The sequence below is a fragment of the Cnephaeus nilssonii genome (genome assembly GCF_951640355.1).
Source record: "Cnephaeus nilssonii genome assembly, chromosome: 11".
In the NCBI taxonomy this organism is placed as follows: domain Eukaryota; kingdom Metazoa; phylum Chordata; class Mammalia; order Chiroptera; family Vespertilionidae; genus Cnephaeus; species Cnephaeus nilssonii.
The window spans coordinates 31,415,084-31,427,389 of NC_137082.1; the positions used below are offsets into that span (position 1 = coordinate 31,415,084).

A 12,306-nucleotide genomic window follows, 5' to 3' on the forward strand; every position below is an offset into this window, starting at 1 on the left:
TACCGCGCGTGCCCAGGGCAGGAAGGCAGTAGTACCAGCCACGTGGCTTGGCTGAGAACGTGGCCAATTTAGTCCTGGAGAGAAGGAAGGCTAAGCATCTCCACGGAGCAGCCAGAACGGAACCTTCTTCCCCATCCTCAGGGCTCTGGGACACGGAGGAACTCGTTTTCTGCTGTAGGATACTCCCTCCAGGAACCAACTGCTGAACCGTGGCCAGCACAAGACCCAACCATGTACTTCAACACATGACAAGGAGCCAAGATAATGCTGCCGTTGTTTTAAGAAAAAAACAAAACAAAACGAAACACCACAGATCAAATTTTCTTACACCTCAGTTTCAAGATTGCACGTTTCACATTTATCAATAATTTACAGGCGTCCACAGCGAGCTGTTGCTGAGTTAGTGCGAGCTGGAGGAAGCAAGCTCAGGTCTAGAAGGCGAGGCGGGTCCGGGTGGAGTGTCACGGTCAGGATGCTGGTCCTCAAGGAGTCCCGGAGGGCGGGAGGAGGAGGGTCTTGTTACTCAGTCCTGGTGGTGGTGGAGGATTTCCGGGCGGGTCCCCTCCTCCCCAGGGCTTGCGACGTGTCAGTCCAGGGAGGCAGGAGGGCAGGACCGTTGGCAGCAACCTCACTGAGTCTCGGGATGTGGTCCCCAAGTTTGTTTTCTAAATTCTCCATGGATGGGGCATTTGAATCGAAACGGAACTTTTCCCAGAGCTGGATGGTGGTGGTGGTGAGAGGAGCAGGTGGGGTTTTCTCCCTCCTCACCTTGGAAGATCAGGCTGCAGAGCATCTAGGAAGCTGTCAAGAGTCGCCAAGACCATGGCCAAGACCCTTGGTTGATGGAGAGAGGCATGAGAATTCCTGGGCCCCTGGCAGCTCCGGCCAGTTCCCACGTGGGCTCCCCGGCTGGTCTGGCAGCATCGGCCTCCATGTGTGGCAATGTGGGGTGGGGGGGCTGTGGCCACCCTGGAAATGCTAGAGCGCCAAGCGGGTTGGGGAGACAAGATCCAGCCTCATCCTTGGGTCCCAAGACCTGCACCACCCAGGCCCTCCAGGAACTGGGGTGGCTGCCCCACGTGGGACAGGAAGGCTCATGGGCACAGACCCAGAGACGACCGAGGCCCCGTTCACTTCCTCTGTACCTGGACGCTGGCATACTCCGAGTGAGATGGCTCGGGCTTGGGGGCCGGCGGCTTGGGGGCCCGGTTGAGGTGGACCATGTCCAGGTCGGCATAGGTAAGGTTGTCCTCAGGCGCGGGCGGGCGGACGGCCTGAATGCTGGCGTATTCCGTGTGGTTGTTGGACTCAGCGGCCCGGGGGGCCGACTTCTTCCTCTTGGGCAGGTTCAGGTCTGCATATGTGATGTCATTGTTGTCCTGGATCTGAATGGGACGGAGAGAAGGTCACTCTGAGCCCGGAGCCTCTCACCCACTCGTCAGTACCCACAGGTCTGGATGCTTCTGTTTCCTCCACTGACTCAGCCGTAGTTCACACCCAGCTCCTCTCTGGCCAAGGTTACCTGCCTGCAGCCTGACCCTTCCCGTCCACCTCCCTCCTCACACAGACTGGGGATCTTCTAAACGCCACCGTGGTCGCCTCCCAGGCTGACTCAGTGTCACCTCCTCCCACAGTTCTGCCCTGCCTTGTCCTACTCCTCCCTCTGCCTGGAGTCCTCCCCCTCCTTCTCCTGGGGATGACTCCAACCCACCCTGTAAGAACAAGCGTTGCTTCATCCTGAGACCTGCCCACTGGCTGGGTCCAGGGCTCCTTCTCTGCGCTTCCTCCGCCCGTGTTTCTCCCTGACAGCACCCACCACCAGGACTGTGTCTGTCCGGGGGTCTGAGTACATGCTGATCCCCCAGGGGGAGGGGCCATGCATTCATGTACTCTTTTAGTCAACAAATATTCCCTAGGCATTAATTTGTTCGGATGCAGAAACCAAGGCTGGCACAGAGGAAGCTTGATCGGTGTTGAATGAACGAACGAGTGAATGGCAACCATTTCAGCCTCACTCGGGGTGTCAGAAGCCTGGAGTTCAAATCCTGCTTCTGCTCTTTCTAGCTGAGAGGCTTTGGGCAATTCACGTCACCTTCCCGGGCCTCAGTTTCCCCATCTGTAAAGTGGGAATAATAATCATACCTATCACCAGGATCGCTGGGAGGATCGGGTGAGATCAACCAGGGGAAGCTCTTAGAATGGAGCCTGGCACGCCCTGAATAAGCACTTTATGTTCAATAATGGCCACAATTATCAGCCACCCAGCAAACCTGAACATCTATCTCCCATGTGCTCATCTTATCACTCGCAACTGCGCCTTAAAATGGCCCATGGAGAATGGTAAGCTTGGCTTCCTCTGTGCCTGGCACCCGTGCTGCAGAGGCGGAGAGGAGCTGCCGGCAAGGGTAACTCTGGTTGGTGCGCGATAACCACCACAGACCTCAGTTCCCGACGGCTATCGGCACCACGCCACCACCTGGGTCACCTCATGTAGGCCCTATCACAGCCCGGCTGGGTCGGATGATGTACCCAGTTTACAGGTGAGCAAACTGAGACCTGGGGAGGTTAAATAATTTGGTCCAAGTCACACCGCTGGAGAAGAACCAGTCTGTTGGGTTCTGAAGCTGTGGTCTGACCACACACAGCTCCTCTGTCCCAACCTGCACGTTCACACTTCTCTCTAGGAAACCCAGCCCTCGCGAGGGCTGGCACCTGGCACCAGGAATCCCAGACACCAGCCTGCCACCGCCACCAGAGCTGGGTTGTGAGTGCCCTGCTCACTGCCCAGGGTCAGGCACATAGTGGGTGCTCAGCAAGTCTTTGCTGACTGAATTTTGTACAGGTTTCCTTGACCAGTTCTTTTTACCATCATTCTTCCCCTGAAAGAAGTCCAGAGGTAAAATGGCTGGGGAGAAGGTCCCCTCCTCCCACGTCTGGGCATTGTCATGTGTTTCTAAGTATCACCTGAGCCCGTGCCCAGGGCACTGGGGGGCCGCACTGGGCCGGGGAGCAGGACACAACATGTTGGCCTACGAACATCATGTCTGTTAGCAGCCCCGGTTCTCGCCAACAGATTACATCTACGATGATGACAGCAGCCAGGGAAATGTCAGGGACAGCTGGCGCGCGCGCGTTCCAGGTTCAGGGCAGGGCCTGTCTTGTTACAAGACACAGGGGAGCCCTTGGCCTCCACGGGCTGACAGCGTCAGCGGGGAAGGAGCAAGGCTGGGTTTCTCGGAAACAGGCCAGCCGCGCTGCCCGCGAAACCTCCTCGGCCATGATGCGGAGACGCTGCCAGCTGGAGGCATTAATGGCACAGGGTCTTTCCATCAGAAAGACAGGCTCTGGCAGGGCCGTGTTGCTCGGTGCGAGAGGCAGCGGGAGGAGCCAGGAGGGAACCGGGCAGGGTGCTCCCGCTGGAGGGGCTGGCCTGGGCAAAGGCCTGACTCCACTGACACAGAGCACCCTGTGAAGGGTGCCCCCTGGAGTGGGGGCACTGCGTCAAGGAGGTGGAGACAGACATCCTGGCTGGAGTGGAGGGCGAGAATGTGCAGAGAACCAGGGGGAAGGGAGGAAGGTAAAGATTCTCCTCACCCTCCCTCCCACCCTGGGAAAGGAGTCTTAATTTAGAACCGAATCTGCCGCTCCGGCTGGTGCAAGAAAGTCACACCATCCAGTTTCCCAGGAAGGGCACCTCACCAAGGGCTGTACCTGGGTTATTTCTCTGGCGTTCTTCTCGGGCTCATGCAGCCTAAAAAGGAAAGAGACACACAGATAAAAATATCCTCCCTATCTCAAGCGCTCATGTAAATTGATAAGATTAACATTGAGGTTCTCTTCCTTTGGGGTGGAGGACATGGACGAGTGGTTCACAACAGAAATACAGCTGCTTATCAAGTGTTTGGGCAGATGGTCCGTCTCACAAAAAAAGGAATTTGAAGCAATGTTTAAAGCTACTCTATCAGTAAGGATCTTTGAAAATTATAACACTTGGTGCCGGGGAAGATATGGTGAAACTGGTATCTATATATATAAAAGCCCAGCGACCGGAACGGCAGAACGACCAGAACGACCGGTGGCTATGACGTGCACTGCGGCAGCCAACCAGCCTGATCCAGGCCCCCATCGGCCCCCAACATCCCGATCGAGGGTGGGGCCGGCCAGCCAACTGCCCGTGGCCCCTGTCCCCCGCCAGCCCAGCCTGATGGGCCCCCATGGGGCGGGCTGGCCAGACCCCACCCGTGCATGAATTCGTGCACTGGGCTTCTAGTTTTCATATATTGCTGGTGGGAGGGGCAAATTGAGGCAACCCTTTTGAGAAGCAGCTTAATTAGGCAGACCAAGAGCTTTGGATTCATAATTGCATTGAGGTGGGGGAAGGGGGGGATTCAAAATATCCAAAAAGCTGTCTGCACAGAGACACTGGTGCAAGGCAGGGTGGGGGAGGGCGTCACATCTAACAGCTCTGCCAGTGGGGACTGCCTCAGGAAATTAGGATAGACTCGCTGATAAAGATTTAAAACGTTTATGAAGAAGTTTCTTTCTTTAAATTATGAATGATTACATTAAAAGATAAGTGCAAAAACAAAATTCTCAGTGGAATGATCTTAATTATGAAAAATGTGTGGATAACACTGGAAGGAAACAGTAAAATGCTAACAGCAGTGGTCTTTGGGTGGTATTTTTTCTTCTTTCTAGTTTCCCATATTCTCCCACTGTTCCATATCATACACATCTGGGTTTTATCATTGGAAAAGAAGAGGGCCCAGGCTGGTGTTCTCAGTGGTCAAGAGCGCCCACAGGCTGGATTCTGGTCAAGAGCACGCACCTTGGCTGCAGGTTCCTCACCCTGGCTGGGGCACGTGTGGGGGCTGGACGGGGGGGCAACCAATTGATGTGGGTCTCTCGCATCCATGTTTCTCTCTCCCTTTCCTCTTCCACCCTCCCCCTCCCTTCCACTCTCTAAAATCAATGGAAAAATATCCTCCAGTGAGGATTTAAAAAAAAAAAAGAAAGAAGAAGAAGGAAGGATCGAGTGTCCTGGTTAATCAAAGAAGCCATTCATGCGCTTGATTCTGTAATTGGAGGCCATGGCCTGGCTCACTGCAGGGTCACGGTCAAGGTGGTGAGCAAGTCAGAGCCACTGGTTCCGCAGGAGCGGTGTACATTCTCAGGCCACACTCCGGGGATGTTAGCCTGGATAATGTCAGAAGCGAGCAATGGGCCTTGGCCGCGGGGTTAGTCATGGATTTAGCATGAGTGCTTGGCTCAGAAAGCAGTTCTGGGCATGATGGGCCTCACCGGCCCACAGACACGACCCTCCAGGAGCAGGGACAGCGTCTGGTAGGGAAGGTCACGCAGCTCTATCCACATCCCACCTGCTTCCAACCCTCTGGGTCTCCCAATGTCTCCGGTTCAAGTCCAACTCATCACCCTGCTCCTAAGCCCCATGTGCTCTGGCCCCTACTGACCCCTCACCCCGGGGCCTCATTCATTCCCCTGTCCTCATTCCCCCACTACCCACCCTCCAAATATTTCGAGAGGACTACTTGATACGACACACTTTAGGTGTCATCAGCAACATCCTTGAATGACCTTCTTAGCCACTTTTTTTTTTTTTTTTTTTTTGGTTAACTCGTGCATCATTCAAGCAAGACTCCACTGTGGTGTCATGTCCTCGGGCTGGCTGGGCTGAGCCTGAGGACAATTTCAAACCTCCTTATGTCTGTTCCCGTCCGGTGTATGTGTCTGTCTGCCTGCCTGCCTGCCATGCTTCCTTACCAGACGGATGCTCAAAAAGTGCTCAAAAGTGACTGGGAATGAATGCCAGTCAGACTGCCCCAGGGCCTTTGCACAGCCTTCCCTGCCTCTTCATCTAGTTCACTCCTTCTCTTCCCTCAATCCCTGTTTCAGAGAGTCCTTTCTCCGGGAAACTTCCACGGAGCCCCCCAACTCCTCTCTCGGAACACTGGGCTCCTTTCTTTCGGACGGCACTTCAGACTGGAAGACGTTTTCCTTGGTGTGTGAGTGTCCGCCTCCTCTCTGGCCTCTCCTACCGCCGTGAGCGGTGCTGCTCTCACTCACCCCCGTGCTCGGGCTAAAGAGGTGGGAGCCACCCCGAGTCTCCTCTCTCCTCCTTACAACCCATGTCTACGCTACATAAGGCTTGTTGACTCGGCCCCCACAATACATATCAAACCCAGGTGCTCCATCACCTCCACCCCCAGCTCCCTAGGTTCCCGAGGTGCCTCGTCCCTGTGTTCCTGCTTCCATTCCCGACTCTGCATACCACTCTCCACATGTCAAAATGCACAGAGGACGTCGTGTCATGTTTCTGCTCAAAACCCTCAACCCTGCAGTGAGTGTCCTCTCCGGCGAGGCCCGCATGGCCTGCCCCCCATCGCCCATCTCTCTCTCCCTGGCTCACGCCACTCCAGCTGCCCTGGCCCGCTCCATGTTCATGAACGTCTCCAACTGCTCCCGCCTCGGGCTCTTGGCGTTGGCTGTTCCTTCTGCCGGGCCCACTACTGTCCCAGATAACCCCATGGCTCGTGACTTCCCATCCTCCAGCTCTCCTCTAGATGTCACCCCCTCAGAGAAGCCTTCCCTGATCACCCACCACACCCCACCTCCGGCTCTGCTCTGAGCCCAGCTTTATTTTATTTAATCAGCACCTGCATCACCCTGTGTAGTAACCTCCCGGCTTGTTTGATCACCTGCCTCCCAGTGGACCGTGGTCTCCATGTGAGCAGGGACTAGGCCCATCTGATTCACCACTGGAGCCCTGACTCCCAGTAATGAACTGGTGGGTCATTAGCGTGCAGTAAATGTTTGAGGAATGAATGAATGAATGAATGAATGAATCAATCAATCAATCAACGTCTGTCCCACTGGATCAAAAGTGCCATCAAACTGGGCCTTAGTGTCATTTTTGCTCCCCTTTGCAATCTCCCAGCTTAAGGCCTGGCACGGAGCTGGGCTCGGTAAGATGAATAAATGAAAGAATCAGGGAAGCCCTATGTATTCCAAGAATAAACGCAGTGAATGTCTGACAAGTGAACAAATGGCCAACTGAATGAACCCCGGTGCCCAATTAAGGGAGCAGACACATGTGCCGTGAGAGCTGGGGAAGATTACAGACGGTGTCCTGCCTGTACGTTCCTCGCCCAGGAAGGTGGGATCGCCAGTCCCTCCACCGGCTCTGCAGCCCGAGGGGCGCTTTGAGCTCAAAGCGGCGGCATCCCCCGTGGCACCCTCCCTGTGGCGCACAGCACTACCCATGCCAACGTCCTCTGGAAAGCGTCTGATTCCAGCCGGCCCAGCGGAAGCGGCTGCTACACGGGAAACCACCATTACGGCTCGCTAGCTATTGCTTTGGTTTAGAGAGATGAAAGGGAGCAGGCTCCCTGGGCAGGCTCCTGATGGAAAATAAAAAACAGGCAGAAACGGCTGGCTTCTCTGGGGAGGAAGAAACAGGCAGCGAGAGCGTTGGCGCAGACAAAGAGCGTCAGCTTCGGCGTGGAGACGGGAGGGAGTCGCGGCGCCAGCCCCCTCGAGCTGTGGGACCTTGGGAAGGTCACCGGACCTCTCTGAGCCTCAGCTTCCTCACCCACACACGGGGACAACAATAACCTTCTAAACGGGGGTGCTCAGTGTCTGGCTCGGGAGCAGCAGCATCGGCACCACCTGAGACCTTGTCAGAGACACAAGTTCTGCATTAGACGCTCTGGGGGCGGGGCCAGAAGTCTGTGTTTTAACAAGCCCTCCGGAGGATCCGCTACACACCCGAGTCTGAGAACCACTGCTCAATTACATGGGATAACAGTAAATCACAGGGTTTTTTGTGATCATTAAAATCACCTTTGGGCTAATACCGGCAAAGGCATAGATCGGTTCCTGGATCCCAGTGAGGCTCAATACACGTTAGCTGCTGATGCTGTTGTCATTATTATTATTGGCATTGCCTGTTTCTCCCAGAACTTACTGTCTAATTGGGAAGACAAGACAAATAAAAAATAATGACAACCATGAAAACAAAAACAAAAAAAGAGAGATCCTTTCATATTTGGGGTCGTGAAGCCACTGAAGGGAGAGTTTTAGGGATTCAGAGGAGGAGATGGAGATTGCTGCAGTGGGTTAGGGTGGCATTCATTCATTGATTCACTTGTTCATCTAACAAACCTTTGCTCGGCACCTATTCCATTCTCGGCCGGGTGCCATGGCCAGCACCGAACATGAGGGAAGTGAACCTGCCCTCAGGAGGGATGGGTTATCATCTGGGGCCAAGTGCAGGGATGGCTTGAGCATGTCAGGATGTCAATGCAGGGGCACCAGGAGAGTTCCCATGAGGGGCTCCCGATCGTGGAGGAGATTATGCCCTCGCCGAGCCCAGAGGAAGAGCAGGGGGTAACCCGGTGAAAGGAGGGTGCCCACTCTAGCTTCCGTGTCGCACAAGTCCAGGGAGTGCCATTCACAGAGCCCCCTGACTGCCGCCTGGAATTGTGGAGACCCTGGGTGGTGAGTGAGCAGGGGTGGGGGAGCACACCTTGGAGAGAGTGAGGCCTGAGGGAGGAGAGAAGGGAGTGTGGCCTGGCTGAGCCACAGAATGAAACAGTGGGGCGTGGCCAGAAGTGAAACTGTCCGTGTCAGCAGGGGCCGGACCATGAGGGATTTGAGGGCCTCAGTAGGGCACCTGGACTATCTTGACGACCACGAGAGCCACCAAAGGTTTTTAGGCAAAGGATGGAAGCTGAGTCTTGGCCTTGCAAAAGAGTACACTTGGTGTGCGCACACACACACACACACACACACACACACACGCACACACACAGCACCCCCACCGCCCCCAACCTTGGAATTGTCCTTGACTCTACATCCAATCCATCAGCAAGTCCTCTGGGCTGTACCTCCACAAAGTACCCAGCATCTCCCATTTTCCAGCCCATCCCGCCACCTTGGTCAAGGCCACCACCTGCTTGGACCACTGCAGAAGTCGCCCCTCTGCCTCCACACTCATCCCCTACGGCCGGGTGCCCACACGACGCTCAAGGTGTTCCTTTTTACACAAGTCAGATCATCTCCCTCCTGTGGCTCCTCATTCCACTGGGAGTGAAGCCCCAGGTCCTGGCGGCCACAGCCCTAGACCACTGGTCTCCCCTTCAGACCCTCAGGTCCTGCTCTTTAATTCTGAAATCCACAAAGCTCTACAAAATCAAAATACTTGCAAAACCCATTTGGTGGCAAAACCTGACCTAAACGTGAAGCTATTTATAGTTTTTATTTGTTGCTCTTAGTACAGGTGTTCGTATATCTCCAAGCCGGTACATTCACGTAGTAGATTGCGGCATGCTGCTTCTATTCTGCTGGGGCGAACGTCGGACTCCCTAGAGCTGGACAGCCTGGATGAGTAACACATCTGGCTGCATGGCCTCAGCTAGGAGCCTGCGGGCCTGCACCTCCCTGAGCTCATCTCCCGCCCTTCCTCTTCTTCCTCTCCTTCCTCTGTCCCAGCGCACAGGCCGCCTGTCACCTCTCACCTCGGGCCGTGGCCACACCTGCTGTCTCCCCCTGCACACACCTCTGCTTCAGAGCTCCCTGGCTCAGAACCTGCTCACATCTTCAGAGGAGGCCCCTCCTCCTGCCTAAGATAGACCAGCCATAAATCTCCATCCCTTTGCGCTGTCTGATTTGTCACATGACATTACATATCATTTACCTCTGTGCTTACTGCCGGCTTCTCTCACTGGTGTGTGAACCCCATTTGGGTCTGGACTGATTATTATTTTTTGTTAATACTCACCCAGGATGAGTATATATATATACTTTTATACTTATATATGTATATAACACTGGGAGAAACTGTTGAAATCATATACATATATACTTTTCCCCTCATTGATTTTTAGAGAGAGTGGAAGGGAAGAAAGGAGGGGGAGAGAGAGAGAGAGAGATTCCGATGTGAGAGAGACACATTGATTGGTTGCCTCACACACCCCTATCGGGCCAGGGATCGAACCTGAAACCCAGGTCCATGTCCTTGACTAGGAATTGAATCCGTGACCCTTCAGTGGTTAGAGCTTGGACCCTCTAACCACTGAACAACACCGGCCAGGGCAAGTCTGGACCGATTTTTGTTCACTGCTGTATCCCCAGCACCCAGAACTGAGCCGGCACATAGTAGGGACTCAGTAAGAATCACTGAAAATATGAATCCACAAACTAAGACACCATTTGCGACACAAGGTCATCACCTTAGCCTCTGACCAGGGCGCGGGTGTCAGGACGGCGCAGGCGCTTTCTGTCCTACTCGCTCAGTGTCCCCAGGGCCACCTGTGCCAGAGCACTTCATAAATATTTAAGGAGCGAAGGGAAGAGCTAAGTATACAACCTGGATCTGGGTGGTGTGTTTGGACTGTGCTCCTGCCACCATCCAAACAGGACTTCATAGGAGTCTGCTTGTCTGTGGAAGTCCCCTCCAGGCCCCTGGGGTCAGTCATTAAAATGGGCCTGGCTTGAGGCACTTCCAAAGCAAGGACAGAAAGGCTGGCTGGCAGAGCTGGGGGGTCAGTGGGTGTGGATTCCGCTTTTCGGTTTGGGCGGTCAAACAACTAAGTAACAACTGCAGAAGCATCCCAGCCGAGATGAGATGCGCTTACCTTGTAGAAGAAGTAGAGCCCTTGGCTGCAAGAGAAAAGAAACAAAAGCCAGTGATTTAACCGAGAAACAAACTTTGTTGTTGTTGTTGTTTTGGGGGGAGGGGAGGGCAAACGTTTGCCTCCAGGGACACTGGGAGAAACTGTTGAAATCATATCCTCCCAACCACAGGAAACCCCGCGCTCACCCCAGGGTGGCCCATTATCTTCCATTGGGGAAAACCAGGAGCTGGGCCTGCCTGCTTTCTCACCTCTGGGAATTGCCAAAGGTCAGATCCCAAAGCAGCCTTCAGCCTGGAGGGGCCACCTGCCCTAGCCCTGGTCTGCACTTCGCCACACTCCTCACCCGAGACCCGGCATCAAGCCTGGGTCCCAGCCGTGGCCGTTCCCTGCTGGAGACCAGATCCTAGCAGGGCTGTGAGCTGGGGAGCGGGTGCGAATCCCACTTCTGCCACCCGCTCGCTCGCTGTGTGGGCCTGGATGGGCCCTTTCTCTCTGAGCTTGGATTTCAGCTCTCTGACTCCCAGGACTGGGCTGGGCGTTCCTTTATTTTCATGTCACCTTTCCCAAAAAGGATCTTGGGAGGACAGAGAGAGTCCATCTGGTTCAGAGGTTTTTAAACCTGTGATATGGGGCATCCCACCGAGAAGCCGCTGGGGTTCAGCCACCATGTGACTCGAATTTCACTGCAAAATTGTAATTAAAAAGCAACACGCACACTCAAATGTGCTCTGCACCTCGTGTCAGCAGGCTGGAGGCTGCCACCATGCAGCCGTTCTCACTGCTGGGCTAATGCTCGGGGCCTGGGCAGGTAGTGGGTTTCAGGTGAGCGGGCAGCAGTGGGAAGGTTGCAGCTCAGCATCTGACATCTGAATGGAGGCTGATGGGCTGCAGAGCACTAGGACAGGAGATGTCCCAGGAAGTCCAATGACTGATCACCCCCATTTTACACCAAGGAGATTGGGTGACTCCTTACGGTCACACGAATGCTAGCTGGTAGAATAGAAACGAAGACATCTCACTGTATTGAGGTAGAGGATGGGTGGATCCTTCCAGGGACCAATGAGGGAGAAAGGGCATCTCATTGGGGTGGAAGTGATGTGCAGCGTGGTCCCTAGAGTCCCACGGCCAAGGTTTGAATCCTGGCCCCACCACTTGCCAGTTGGGAGGCCCTGAGCAAGTTTTACAACTTACCCATGCCTCAGTTTGCTCATCTGTAAAGTGGGTTTAATAATACCACTGCAGAAGTCTGTGGTAAGAACAGTGCCTGACACATCAGAAGGGCTGTGCGCGTGCTCCCTGTCACTGTCACTGGAGCGTATGTTTGAGAGCTGGGCTCTGCACGTACAGACCCACCACCCAGGTCTGGGTGGCCCGCACCCATGTCTACAGCTCTCCAAACCGCCACTCCTCCTCTGGAACACCCGGTCGCAGATGCCTAGGCCCCAGTAATGAGCTCAGGTGTGCCAGGAGTGACATGGTGACCAGGGATGAGGCTCTAGAGTCTAGACGAAGGGCTGGGATTTCCCTAACAGCCACTGTGAGCTCTCGCCTCAATGGTGGGCAAGGAGTCCTTCCTGTGTGGGGCTTCCCAGGAACTTTAGGGAAACCCCTGGGTAGATCACTTGCAGAAGCTCCTCCAGATTCCAGAGAC

General features: G+C 54.7%; 1 protein-coding gene across 5 annotated transcripts in view; it reads right to left on the reverse strand.

Moving 5' to 3' along the window:
* Positions 1-262: 262 nt before the first annotated feature.
* LOC307106711 (tyrosine-protein phosphatase non-receptor type substrate 1-like) overlaps positions 263-12,306 on the reverse strand; it is a 42,136-nt gene continuing 30,092 nt past the window's right edge. For all 5 annotated transcript variants that reach the window (XM_079783365.1, XM_079783364.1, XM_079783366.1 and 2 more), the window contains 3 exons: positions 10,656-10,680; positions 3,712-3,751; positions 263-1,385 (listed from right to left, as the gene is read on the reverse strand). In XM_079783365.1, coding sequence (XP_079639491.1) covers positions 1,131-1,385; positions 3,712-3,751; positions 10,656-10,680 — 320 coding nt within the window. In that variant the 3' untranslated portion in view covers positions 263-1,130. The remainder of the gene's footprint in view (positions 1,386-3,711; positions 3,752-10,655; positions 10,681-12,306) is intronic.